The following is a 15,196-nucleotide window of genomic DNA, read 5'->3' on the forward strand; positions in this document are numbered from 1 at the left end:
TGAACACAACGGATGTTTCAGTGTTCATATTAATGATATGAAAATTATCATTTAGTTCAGTCAACCCAAACGCCGTTGTGTCAGCGGTTGTGTGCAGTCGTGCTTTTGGTTTCAGCGCCATCTAGCGACAGGTGGAAGTTGGTTTGTAGTTTTCGTTTTTGGCACTTTTTTGTAAAATTATCGAGATTTTGAAGTTTTAAAGTAAAAAGCTTTGTTTTAATAGATCTAAAATACATCTTATACCTAGTGTGACCTAGTGTTGTTCATAAACTACAGATAATTAATATTTTGACATAAAGATACTTATTACCTATTTTTACATATAGATAGTTACTTTACCATAATAATTTATAGCGTTCCTGTTTTATAAGGCAAGGAAATAAATGGGTCCAATTGATCAATTAAAATACACTAGATTAAATATTATAAATAATATAATAATTAAATATTTAAATAATATAATAATTAAATATTATAAATAATAAATTACAAATTAAATAAGAGACAGAGAAGTTTAGAGTAGGTACTAAGGTATTAAGTTATTGACGATTTTAAAATATAATGAATTTATGGTGATATGTAAGTAGTATAATTTATAGATTTCCGCCCGCGGCTTCGCCCGCGTTTTATAGAAAAACTCGCATAGTTCCCGTTCCCGTGGGATTTCCGGGATAAAACCTATCCTATGTGTTAATCCAAGTTACCCTCTATATGTGTGCTAAATTTCATTGTTATCGGTTCAGTAGTATTTGCGTGAAAGAGTTACAAACACACACACATCCTCACAAACTTTTGCATATTTATAATATTAATAGGATAGTAGGATAGGACTTACCTTATTGTAGGTATACAGGAGGATTCAATGATATTCAAACTTAAAAGTATTAATATAGGGAAGATATTATATGAAACTGTATTTTATTCAAGATTATATTAATAATATAATATGTAGGTATATCTGTCGGCAAATCAAACAACTGAAATAAAATAAATTCATTTTTTCGCCTTATTTCAACTTAATACCAAAAAAATAACCTAATTTTCAATCGAAAAATCTCACGTCAAAATATCAGCTTTTTCCAAAAAAGTCGGAAGGCCTTTTGTTCGTTGAAATCTCTACTTTCTGATGGTGTAATAAAATATACATTATACATAGTAATTAATGTTCTCAGGATATGCATACAAATAGTGTGATAATGAGCTTTAACAAAATCAGGCACATTTTACAGCCAGTAAAATTGCACTTTTCATTGAAAAATTATAAATTCTTTATGTGTCTAGAAAAAGTAATTCGCGTAATAATTTCTGCGGTTCAGTGGTTTTTAATATAGAGCAAGTTTTACTAAAATATTTTCTTTCCGATCCACGTTCGTCTCTATCAATCTACTAGATTTAGCACGCGGTTTCGTTCACATGCATTTTCGATAAAATGTAGCCTATAATATTATTATAACAGGCTTAAGCCATGTGTTTATAGAATTTTAACTAAATTGCAGCATAGCTTTTGCGTGATAGAGCAACAACATCACTAACCAAACTAAGTTTTAATAGCATCGTTTGCATAGATAGACAGAAACCTAGATATTATATACTATATCTATGATATTATATCTTTATCCATACTAATTAATGCGAAAATGTAACTAACTTTAACGTATTATAAATACTTGCACTAGCTTTCCGCTCACGGTTCCCCAAAACCTAATGAATTATATACTTTCTCGAGAATCACTCTATCTATTAAAATAACTGCATCAAAATTGCGTAGTTTTAAAGACTTATGCATACATAGAGACGGACAGATAGCGACAATGACTTGTTTTATACTACATATATACCTAATAATATGTAGTGATAGATTTTTAATATGAAGTAAATTACGAACAAAGTCACGATTCGCAATAGTATTTGTAATTACAAACAATATTATTCGCAAGAGTTACTCCACTGTTGCCTGTTTAATTACTTGACAAATATTCTTGAAACCGGATTGTTACAAATGTTACAATACCGACGTTTCGTACTTTAGCCATCAAATTATTGCTAGAATATAGCGAAATGATTTGTGTTTGTTTTATGATAAGTAGTGTTATTATAATATCTAACAGAGAAAAAGGCTTTTTCTTTTTCTTTGGGATAAGGCTCTAGATTTTTATAAAAACCTTATTCGACTTTCTATACAAATAATTAACTATACATAGTCTCAGGAATTACTTACTGGTTGTTTATTTACTAAATGTAGTCATTCAATGAAGGCGCTGGTCATTCAATCAAATAGAAAATTCAACCAGATGACTGCGACATAATATAACATCAAGCTACACGGAGGGTCATATAATTTGGGAAAAAAGCAATGTTATTAAGGCTATTAATATTTATTTATTTAAATTAAATGTATTATTATTTTAGTAACATGTATTGAATATTTATATTAAGGTCTTAATGTCTAATGTAATTAATTCTTCAATTGACATTAAAGTAATACAATGCTTGTGTAAAATAATGCATTACAAAGTGCCACAGTATTATGTTATATCTGTGGTGTCACACAAAATTGCCCAAAACAAACAAATATGTTAATTATTATTCGAATAATTAACGAATTTAACATACTTTTGCGATGTCATCATTACTTACTTACATAAAAAATGAGCGCGTGAGCCGAGCACACGTGTCAGAAGTGAAACTTTTTTGGCAAGATTCAGTGATACCAAAATCGTCGCTTTAGTCTATGACGTGACGGTATTGGTAAAACTGTGTTATATTACGTGTATGCAAAAAAGTTAACTTTTTCCCAGTTCTGTATACGATGCTATTTTATTAAAAACCTAACCTAATCATTTAAAAACCTAACTTATTTTGAATGTAACACATTTTGTCGTATTCTATGCTCCTGACTATCTCCAGACACAAAAATCATACCAATAGATCCAACATCAATGAAGGACAAGCTTATTTACGCATATTTATAAATTGAAATATAAAATATGTTTTAATCTGAGAAAGTAACTCCATTATATATGTATATGTACAGAAAATAATAAAAACAGCGTAAAATTAACAATTTGGAACGAGTTTCATAGAATGAATTCAACTGAAACGGTATTTGCTAAGAATTGCTTTATTACACTAAAAACAATTTTATTAACATGGCCATTTGCAAAACATAGAGATATTATTAGTATTTGTTTACTTAACAAGCAAAGCTCGAGGAAGGCTATACAGGGTGTCCCACTATTGATATACTAAGCGCGAAGGAACTTGTAGTTTTGCATACACTGATCACGTAAAAAATACTTTTAAAAAAATTACGTCCAAAATTTTTTGCTAAATTTTTCCTGAAAATCCATGTTTTCTTCTCTAGCTTCGCGCAGCCGGCATATATCGCTTCTCTAATATGAGCATTTTATCTATGAAAACATAATCTTAAACGATAGCTCACGTGCTGGTGGCAAAGTTGGGCGGCTCGCTTGTTATGGGTGTACACATAGAGTTTTAAGAATTCATCTATTTGAAAAAAAAATGCGTCTGGAATTTTTTAAGTATTTTTTACGTACTCAGCGTATGCAAAACTATAACCTCCTTTGAGCTTAGTATACCAACAGCGGGACACCCTGTATAGGCTAGGTACATAATATTATCATCTCGCTAAGACCAACAGAAGCGGAGCAATGCGGGTAAAACCGCGGAGCACAGCTAGTTATTTATTATGTATTAAGATTTGCTTCATTCTTTATTTCAAAGAAATAACTTGTATTTCAGATAAAATGGCGCCAACAGTGAGAGAGTTCTACACGGGAAAGTCAATTTTAATCACAGGAGCAACTGGTTTTGTTGGAAAGGTTATTTCTATTTTCATTTATTTGTATTTATTAATTAAACCAAAACTTTTATTTATTTATTTACACTTTATTGTGCTGGCATACAAAATATAAATCCTTATAATTATAACTAAAGTCCAGCACAGAAGGCGGCTTTATCACTTAAGAGTGATCTCTTCGAGGCAACCTACTGTGTGGAGTAATATTTTATTCTTAGCAAGCATAAAATATTAAGTACTCCACACAGTAGGTTCATTCCATTCTTGTAAAATTATTTATTACCGCAGTTTCTATAGAGAAGAACCGGCAAGAATCTGTAGTAACAACTGCAAAGTTTCCAATCATGTCAATTTTAAATAATTTCTCATTTAACATCTATACTTAAATACTAAAAATATTATAAAGAGGAAGGGTTTGTATGAATGTATGTAGATATGTATGTATGGTTTTCACTCATAAACTACTGGACCGATTTTGATGAAATTTGGCACAGATAATCTTTAGACCCTGAGAAAGAACATGGGCTACCTTTTATTGCGAAATAATATGTACCACGGGCGAAGACGGGGCGGACCGCTAGTATTATATATAATTAAACTAAACATCAAATCTTCATGTTTATATTTATTATTATTTTAATGTTAGTAATTTAAAACTGTAAGTATAATAATTAGAATCAGAATTACTGTAAAGTGTTTGTCTTAAAAATAAACAGGGAATATGTCGCTGCATGAGAATAATATATCAAACAGTTATAATATATCTACTTACACATTTGGTATAATTTACACAGTGTCGTTTCTTAAAATATCAAATTGTGCGAATATTAGCATGCATGTGGGTTGAATGACTCAAAACTTATGCGATGTCACGACCTTTCACACACATATCAACAATATAAACACATAGGTAATGTACACAATAAAAGCCTGTATAACTGTTTAGGTACTAAATAACTGACACAAAAAATATAGCCCCTTTTTTACTTCGTTAGGATTATGATGTTATAGTAAAAATAAAGTTTAAAATTTGAAAGTTTAACATAGCTTAGTATATATTATTTAATTATTTTCGACCAATTTTCAGAAATTTCTTAAAGATATATTTTATACTAGCTGTGCCCCTCGGTTTTAACCCGCATTGGGTCCGCTCCTGTTGGTTTTAGCGTGATGACTGATGATACATAACCTAAAGCTTTCCTCGATAAATGGGCTATCTAACGCTGAAAGAATTTTTCGAATCGGACCAGTAGTTCCTGAGATTAGGGCGTTCAAACAAACAAACTCTTCAGCTTTATAATATTAAGTATATAAATGACTGAATGTAAGACTCAATTTTAATTAAACTAAATATATTACAGGTGTTAGTTGAAAAACTACTCCGCGACTGTCCCGGGATAAAAACTATTTATTTATTGTTGAGACAGAAGAAGGGGATACCCGGGGAGGAGAGGCTAAAGGAATTGTGTAATAATAGAGTAAGTTTGTTTATTTATTTACATGTAATAACAATAGGTACATAATATAATAACAATAAAAACGAAATATAGGTATTGAAAAAAAGAGCGTGTGTGCTGAGCACAGGTGTCAGAAGTGAAACTTCTTTGGCAAGATTCAAAGATATCAAAATCGTCATCTTACTCCATGACGTGACGGTGTTGCCATGACGCGACCTTGAGAAGTTTCACTTCAAAAATCTTATGTTATTCGAAGGAATCTTGAAAAAAGATTTGAAAAGCAATGTAGAGTAAAAGTAAGCTAACTGATTATAAATTACAATGCATCAGTGCATCACATTATGTAGAAAGAAAAGAGAGAAAGAAAATACGTTTATTTCCAATACAAAATAAAAGTTAAAATTCTGTCCAAATCGTACTTGACCAACTTCTTTAAATTATTACAATGTCATTTATAAGCTTATAGTAAAATAGGTTACATATTAGGATTTGTGTAATTGTAATTATTGTTGGGACAATATACTATTAATTATATGCTGTGACATACTTAATCAACAATTTTTCATTAAATAATACAACTAAATCCATAACTTTTTCATAACTTATCTTCTAGGTATTTGAATTAATCCACAAAAAGGATCCATCAGCGTTCAACAAACTAAAGTTCATATCTGGAGACATTTTAGAAGAAGACCTCGGTCTCTCCAACGATGACAAGCAGGAGTTGCAGAGAAACTGTCAGATTATAATACATAGTGCGGCTTGTGTGAGGTAACTAATGTTGTAACTATATTATAAAAAAATTCTACAAAAAAGTTCGTTTTCCTTCGGAGGGTACCAGTTCTAAAAGGGGACAAATTACAACAGTATACTTAACATTGAATAAACAAATAAATATAAACAATGCGATTAGTGAATATTTGAACATTTAAAGAATTTAATCTTATATATAAAATTCTCGTGTCACAATGTTAGTCTGCATACTCCTCCGAAACGGGTGGACCGATTCTCATGAAATTTTCTGTGCATATCGGGTAAGTCTGAGAATCGGCCAACATCTATTTTTCATATGTACCACGGGCGAAGCCGGGGCGGGCCGCTAGTATATATTATAAAATTTTGTGCATGTGTCAATAAAAATATGCGAATTATAAAATACGAAAGAAAATCCCATGCAGCTAATTGGAATTTAAATTATTTGATTTCCGATACAAGCTTTAGAACACTTTGAAATTATAGAGTTTAGAAGACTCGGGAATATTTTGTACTATATTCAATAATTTTATTTCAGGTTCGATCAAAAACTAAAAGATGCAGTGCACATGAACACAACCGGGACGCATCGCTTGTTAAAACTCGCTGAAACTATGGAAAATCTTGAGGTAAGACATTTTAATTCGCTCAACATTATTTAGGTATAAAGAAAGCTGATTAATGTTAACAAAAAATTATTTTAAGCAGCAGTTCATAAAAGATGAAACGACCTACCAACATATCACTGAAAATGGCGGTAAAAATTAAAAAAAAAATCGCGTGGTGAATAGCGAGCTTAGTCAATTGCAGTTCTAATTAGTTCCGATTAGAAGCTGAAAAATATATAAACCATATTTGATGAATGGGAAAAATAAATAGTAGGTACAAATAGTAGGTGGTAGGATTTTCTGAATTGAATATCCTAAGAATATTGTATTTTTTAGACTGACCAGTTGGCTTGGTTGGTAGTGGCCCTGCCTTCCAAGCCAGAAGTCGTGGGTTCGATTCCCACCCGGGGCAAATTAATGTGTGATGAACATAGATATTTGCTCTATGTCTGGGTGTTAATTATCTATATAAGTATTTATTTTATCAGCCATCTGGTTTCCACAACACAAGCGAAAGCTTATTATGGGATCAGATCGTGCCGTGTGTGAAAATTGTCCTGAAATATTTATTTATTTTTGTTAAAAACATATATTTCGTTAGATTTATCTAAATTCAATTATCATTGCAATCCTTGAAGTAATTATAAGAAGTAATAATAGTCTTTCTTTTTGAATTCCACAGGCATATTTATATACCTTCCATTATCCTTAAAACATAATCTTTATTTATAACTAGTTCATCGCCCGCGACTTCGCCCGCTCTGTCTTTAACCTAATAAATTATATACTAAAACCTTCCTATTGAATCACTCTATCTATTAAAAAAACCGCGTCAAAATCCGTTGCATAGTTTTAAAGATTTAAGCATACAATGGGACATAGGGACAGAGAAAGCGACTTTTTTTATACTATGTAGTGATAATCTGTCTCCAGGCCTTCGTCCACCTGTCGACGGCGTACTGCCGCTGCGACTTGCCCGAGTTGGACGAGGCGCTGTACCCCGCCGTGCACAGCCCGCGCAGGATCATGGACATCGTGGACTGGATGGACGACAGCACGCTGCAATACATTGAGCCTAAGTAATTCAATAAAAGTAATAAAAAAAAGTATTCACGTGTGATTTATAATTTGTTTTAAATTCAAACTGCGAAGGAATATAATTATTATTCCCTTCCGCCTTTTGTGTTTCCTCACAACAAAAAATTTGGATCTTTTTAAAACAAGAATGAATCTTGAATAGGCTCTATACTAAGCATCTACGCTTACCTACCATCAGACGTGATAATGCTTAAATCTAAAAATAAAAAATATATAAATACATAAGACGTTACTTAATATTCGTTAATAATTATTATACAAAACTATCCTGTGAATCAAAAGAGACATCATAGCATAGTTCTCTCCATTACCTATCGTGCCAGCGAATTTCAATATATACCTAGGCTCTCTGAACCTTTTTAATTTGGAAAATAATATCATTATATTATGAATATTATAATTACATTGTAATATTATTATAATCTTATTTAAAAAGTACTTATTTCTGAAATATTATTCGTATCACAAGGTATAATACTATAAAATAGATAACGAAAATCTTCCAATTCTAGTGACAAACTGTAGGTTTTAACAATGAAAATTGTATGTTATTTACATCTATAATCATTTAATGAAAATATTAAAAACCACTAGCCATTATTAAATAAATAGGCAATGTTCATGAACTGAATTACATGTAAACCAGTTTTCATTTGAGGTTATATTTTACAGTCCGTTGCTAGCAGTTGCGATCGGAATGTTGATTGCTGTTGATTTAATAATTCATTGTTTTCACCTTATTTAAAAAAATATTGTGTAAAATAAACACAACAAAAAATCATTATATAGCCATAGATGCATACTGCACAGTAGCCAGAAAGTAGGCGTAAAATACTAGGCGTAGAAATTGGGGTCAAAAATATATAATATAAAATAATGGTTGGCTCAGAAATAAATGACATTTTACAAATTAAAAAAGTAAAATCACACCACTGGACGTTAAAAATGTATTTTAGATTATTTATTTTTAATAAAATGCTTTCTTTGCTGAATATTCATTAAAAATCCATCGATAAAAATATTTTTTCAGGATAATAGAATCAGAACCAAACACGTATTCCTATACAAAAGCAATAACTGAAGACTTGGTCGCTGAATACAGTACAAAGTTCCCCATCGCCATCGGCCGGCCATCTATCGGTGAGTGGATAAAACTTGTTGCAACTATTCGACGCTAGATAACGCTGTTAAATTTAGTCAAACTTTGTTACAACTATTCGACGTTAGATGGCGCTGATTTCAATTTAATCAAACTGTTACAACTATTCGACGCTAGATGGCGCTGTTAAATTTAGGCAAACTTTGTTACAACTATTCGACGTTAGATGGCGCTGATTTCAATTTAATCAAACTGTTACAACTATTTGACGCTAGATGGCGCTGTTAAATTTAGTCAAACTTTGTTATATTTATTCGTCGCTAGATGGCGCTGTTTTAAATTGGGTTGTTACAACTATTTGACGCTAGATGGCCCTGTTTTAAATTTAGTCAATGTGTTGGAAAATAGTTTTGGATTAGTGATTACTGATTAAATACGATTGTATATTCATTTATTTTCATTTATTTCATTATAATTTACATAGTGTTTACATACAAAAAAAGTTATAAAATTAATGCAATAATTATGATATTAGTTTTTTTTACTGTAAAACACGTCTAAGTAGAGCCAAATACACCAAATGATATTTATAAAATTAAATCGTATCTTTTATTTACTGAAAAATTAATTAAACTAAAGAATAAAAATTTCGCTACAAATAATCTTTTTTTTTTAATTTGTGATAGATACAGCAGTTATTTTTATAATTAACGAAAATAAAATACTTTTTATTACTTTAAATAACTACCTATTTAATATTATAGTGACATCAGCATGGAAGGAACCTATGCCGGGGTGGGTGGACAACCTCAACGGACCAACTGGCTTGCTTATTGGAAGTGGGAAAGGTTAGTACATTTTAAAATATTATATTATTTTAGTAGAAATGAAATATTTATTAACATTATAGTATAGAGTAAGTACTTATCGCTCATTTGCGACAAGAACGTGTTAACGAGCATATGTATCGTTATGGAATAATGATACAGTAGAATCCGTCGCATCGCGCTCTACCTGCTGCTAAAACGCGATATTTCTAGCTCCAAAAATGACCGAGTTATGAGGGAAAAGGTTGGCGACTATCGGTTTAGCGAAATCTCTTTTTGCTCTTGAATTTAATGCAAGAACGGTTTAAGTCAGTTGTCGCTGCTCCCTTGAGAAGGAAACTGCTGCCCGATTGCGGTAAAAACGTAACAGCTTATTGTATCACGGTTTTGCTGAAAGGTAAGTACAGCTTTTTGTTTTTTTACTGATTTATATTTGCAGCTATAACGGGACATTTGTATGTGGGTCATTATTGTAATAAAAATAGTATTCGCATGCTACGGTTTACATCGGATTGTCCCGTTGTTGCTGAAATAAACAATGTTTTTTGTTGGTTAATTTAAGATGTTCCGTTACAGTTGATAATAAAAGTACAAAATGTTTGGTATTTATGTTGGTTATCTCAAGTTAACACATTCTTGATAAAAAATAATACATTTTTACAACGAATACGCTACAATGTTGCATTATAAATGATAAAAATGTTGTCTGATTACTTAATTTATTTTTCAGATGGAATCACGGTCTAGGAAGCTTGTAAATCTTGTACGAGAAAATATTCATCATTTTATTTTACATTCACTTAAGTTAGAAAAACGAAAAGATCATACCGATTCTCGAAATACAAATGAATTAAACAATCAATTTATTTTATAGCATAAACGAGTAAAAAATACCACTGAATAAAGAAATATGAAAAAAAGAAATTACAAATCAGTTAAAAAATGCAAGACAGTCCTACGAATCGAAAGCATCACAAAAAAAACTGTGCCGCCCCGTCAACTAAAAGAGAATCCTGCATAGGAAACCTGCATTTTCAAGTGTCAATTTTTTTTCCGAAGAACAACACCGTGAAATACTGAAAGATTACTGGAATTTAGGAGAGATCAAGAAGCTGTCTCGAGACAAGAACCTGTGATTTGTTTTGCTAATATGTTTATTTGATTTATGTATGACCGGGAACCGCAATAAAGATTAGTTTCCTAATATTACTGAGATAAGCAAAATATAAAACAAAGTCGTTTTCCCCGGCCGAATGCGTTTTACAATTTTGATGCAGTTTTTGTTAACAGATAAAGTGATTCAAGAGGAAGGTTTATATGTATATTGTATAATAGCATCCATAAATAGGTGAATGAACTGTTATTTTTGACGTTTCTAATGTGATGTTGTAAATAATTACATTATTTTCCGCCTGCATTGCAAACGCATTCTGAACCCTACGAGATTTATCAAAATAATTTACCTACTAAGTATTTAACACATGAAAAAGTCTTCAGAAAAATCGATGGTATCAGGATTGCACCCGTGCGAATTCGGGGCGGGTCGTAATATTAATAATTGCCAACGTTTGTGAGTAAAAGTAAAACAAAAAATATTAATGTCTGGTTATAATTGTATATTTTTAAATGTGTATATTACTTGTATTTCAGAGAAAGTTACACAATAATTTCGCAAAAATATTTTTCATTTTGTAAAACAAAGAACAAAAATAAAAAGATTTCTACTACAGTAACACGTTTTAATTAAAATTTCCAATACATTTAGGTTACTGATTATCAATAAAACGTAACAATACGACATAACTTGTAAAGTTTTAGATTTTTATTCAATTTTTTTTTCAAGAAAAATGATACATATCTGTTTGTAACGCAATACTGCACACTTTTTACAAGAAAAACGCAACAAGAAGGGCCCTTTCTGAAATAAATAATCATAATAAATTTAATAACCGACTTATTGTTCTGAATACAATTTGATTCAAAAAAACGAGAACGTTTTAATATGTTGTATTGAGCTGAATAGTCTAAGCATAATAATTAAAAAGTTACAGGAATTTTAAACTTTCAAATGCGTTTTCCCAACAATTGAGATTTTGACTTTGTCACGTTATAGAAGCAAATGAGCGTTATGTACTGACTGAAATGTTTTTGTTGTAGTTGGTAATTTCCCTACTAATATTATAATAGTGTATTTGCCTATATTATATTTCTTTCACAATTGTCACAATAGAGCTATTTTATAATACAATTTTTGTGTCTAGATATCATAGAGACTAATTTAAGCTATTTTTATATGTTGTAAAAAAGTGAAATTTCCTTTATTTTCCGATAGAAAGAAAGACAAAACAGTAAACAATGATGGATTGATTTATTGGTAGGATATGAAGGACAATAAAAAAAACACTTCGCTAGTTTCACATAATTTATTTTTACTCTTATATAAACAGAAAAACTATTTAAATATATAATATTGTTATATCTTCCAGGTGTGATCCGCTCGATGCACTGTGAACCGTCATACACGGCAGATGCGATTCCCGTAGATGTAGTCGCTAACGGCTGTATACTTATTGCTTATGCTACTGCTTTGGATAAGTAAGTTGGATTTAACCATTTAACTTAAATACTTAGATATTTACACGTACTTAGATCTAACTTAACTACTTGGATACTATATACTTAGGTAGATCTAACTCAATAAATAATGTTATACACATAAGAATTTATTATCATTTATCTACACGAAAAGGCGTTGCTTACATTTTAAATAATTATTTAAATAAATTAGATTAGATAAACCATCATCATCAGATTTTTTCTATCAAACGATTCTTTATCTCTACTGAAGATAACGAAAATAATAAAAAAACATTACCTACGGTACTTATGGGTTGTAGGTACCTACAGGAAAATTTAATATTTTTTTTAGATCGAAGGAGACGCAAATCTTCAATATCACGCTGTCTGGAGTTCAGAAAATAACTTGGAAAGAAGTTATTGATACTGGTAAATAGATATCATGTATTTTTTTTCATAAAATATCAGTCAGTATTCAAATTTCAAATATTATTATTAGTACCTGTTTCATCAAAGGCTATCAATTAAAGGCTATCATGTTAAGAATTGAATGAACCGCTCGTAATCTCACTTATAAACTTATAAATCCATAAAATATAAATTAAATCTCTCTTCTATTCCTATTTCCAAATGAATCAAATCTTATAAAACTTAAGTTCTAGTGATTATTCCCAAAATATAACTCTATGTCGATGTCCAGGCGAGAAGTGGGTGAACACGTACCCGTTCCTGATCGCGCTGTGGTACCCGGGCGGGAACATCAAGTCGTACTGGCTGACGCACCAGCTCGCGGTGCTGCTGTTCCACGTGCTGCCCGCGTACTTGTGTGATGCGCTGCTCTTCCTGCTGGGCAAGAAGACCTTGTGAGTGTCTCTGCTTCGTATATACTGCATTTGCAGTAAAAAAAGCAAACATAATCTAGCCGAAACTTATTAGTTTCATTACATGATCAATTTTGTCTATTCTTTAAAAAAATCTCACTATAAAACTAAATATCAAGTTATGATTACATAATTTTTCATATTGTATGTAGTTATTACATTCATAATTATTTGGGTTGCCTGGAAGAAATCGCTCACAAGCGATAAAACCGATCATTGTTTATCTCTAGCATATATAACTATCTCAACCACATAATAAACTATGTTTCTATTATGTATAACACAGAAATACAGAAATATTCATTCATTGATTTAATTCCAGCATGGTGAACGTCCAAAAACGCATCAGCCACGGTCTAGACGTTCTCCAGTACTACACGACAAAGGAGTGGCATTTCAAAAACAATCGCTTCCTCTCGCTCATGCAGCGTGTGAGTGAAGAGGAAAGGGAGATATTTTACATCGATGTTAGCAAATTGGATAGGGACGAATATTTGAGGGACTATGTACTTGGGGCGCGCCATTTTGTGTGCAAGGAGGATCCGGCTAGCTTGCCGAGAGCTAGGAAATTGCATAAAATGTGAGTGTAATTTTTGTCTATTTATTCCTAGAATTGATTTAAACAACTAGATGGTTTGTCTGTGTGTTTGTCGAGTGTTGGAAGTATGGAAATACAAAATATAAGTGTTTTTTTTATAACTAGAGTCAAAAGAGTAAAAGTGCTCGTGAAAGTAAAAACCTTTCAATTATTTTCTAGGTAAACATTTCTACTCTTATTGTTAGGGTTGCCTGGTAGAAATCGCTACCTAGCGATAAGGCCGTCTTTGCTGTTTTATGTAAAATAAATAAAATAAAATAATCTTTATTTGCATAGATGTCGATTTACAGGACTTACTTTTACCTATAAATTGTTTTTTTTTTCATTATTTAACGCAATGAAGAATAAACATTTTTTTATTAATTACATATAATTATTTTTTTGTTACAGCCGTTACGTAGTTGATGTGGTATTTAAAATGTTGATAACTGGTCTCTTCATTTGGATCCTGTACTGCTATAAGGATACATTTGCTTCCTTGGTGACTATGGCAGATTCTACGTTAAGAAGTATTTTGAATATTAATAATGAATAAATTTAAAATTAATAGATTTAATGTAGGAAAGTGATTAAAAATTGTGTAAAATAAATAAAAATAGGTGATTCGGAATATTTTTCTAAATCAATATACTTATAATATAATCGAAATATGAGTTATTTGATACACATAAAACTATATGGTCCAATTCTTGTAATTCTAATAAAATATTGTAAATTTTAATTTTGTTAATTATTGTAGTTCAGTCGCTCTTAAGTTGTAAATTGAAAACGATGTAAAAAGAAAATATAAACTTGATTATTATAGTATACATAATATGAGTATTAATGACAAAAGTTTTTTCCAAAATACATAAATACTTTACTCCTGCTTAAATAATGCTGTGACCAAAGATACTCACTTTTCATGAAATGTACATAATATGTATTTTCAAAATGAATATTTTCACGTAATTTTCAAAACACGATTTATTATAGTAAGATGATAGAATAGTTACTTAGAATATAAACTTTGTAAATTGCTATAGTAGGTATGTACTTGTGTTGTGGTTTGCATAATAAAACTGTGAAGGCATAATATTGTGTTTCTTTTTACCAACTTCAAATATAACGAATGCATGATATATTATTAATAAGAACAGTAAAACGCATAAAGATTAAATGGCTATTTTTATATAGGTTTATAGGTTTTGGAACGAAGTTGTGAAAGAGGGGTAGGCGGAATTAAGACCAAGAGTTGTAACGACACATTGTCTATAGTTGTAAGACGTGCGCATGTTTCTCTGTCTGTCTCTCTCTCTCATAGCCAGAAAAAGGAACTTTGTTCCATCCGGGTGTCCCTTAAGTTTTTATAAATTTTTTCTTTCATAAGATCCTGACAATAATAAATATGTACAACAGAATATTAGTTAGTAATATTAGTTAGTTTACAAATCGGTTGTTCACGCGTGATGCCATGATAAAGGGAAATAGGAATTTAA

The 15,196-nt window shown here is 30.8% G+C and overlaps 1 protein-coding gene across 1 annotated transcript; it reads left to right on the forward strand.

Annotated features, from left to right (window-relative positions):
- LOC149895631 (putative fatty acyl-CoA reductase CG5065) lies at window positions 1-14,793 on the forward strand. The gene is made up of 13 exons (XM_090118583.1): window positions 1-141; window positions 3,763-3,842; window positions 5,182-5,298; window positions 5,891-6,048; window positions 6,569-6,659; window positions 7,572-7,717; window positions 8,767-8,876; window positions 9,600-9,683; window positions 12,149-12,257; window positions 12,592-12,668; window positions 12,940-13,102; window positions 13,443-13,700; window positions 14,109-14,793. Exons 2-13 carry the CDS (start codon window positions 3,768-3,770, stop codon window positions 14,251-14,253), a joined length of 1,533 nt encoding a protein of 510 aa, XP_089974709.1. The 5' UTR covers window positions 1-141; window positions 3,763-3,767; the 3' UTR covers window positions 14,254-14,793.
- Window positions 14,794-15,196: the final 403 nt, after the last annotated feature.

Source organism: Colias eurytheme, chromosome 30, assembly GCF_061535395.1.
Source record: "Colias eurytheme isolate Ceu_HAF_F1 chromosome 30, ilColEury1 Martin Lab GWU primary, whole genome shotgun sequence".
Lineage (NCBI taxonomy): Eukaryota > Metazoa > Arthropoda > Insecta > Lepidoptera > Pieridae > Colias > Colias eurytheme.

Excerpts from the sequence above, each read along its gene's own strand:
- LOC149895631 (XM_090118583.1), top strand. The coding sequence starts at position 3,768 with ATGGCGCCAACAGTGAGAGAGTTCTACACGGGAAAGTCAATTTTAATC. Across the intron at positions 6,660-7,571 it reads AAACTATGGAAAATCTTGAG|GCCTTCGTCCACCTGTCGAC; the intron begins GTAAGACATTTT and ends ATCTGTCTCCAG. Across the intron at positions 12,258-12,591 it reads TATGCTACTGCTTTGGATAA|ATCGAAGGAGACGCAAATCT; the intron begins GTAAGTTGGATT and ends TATTTTTTTTAG.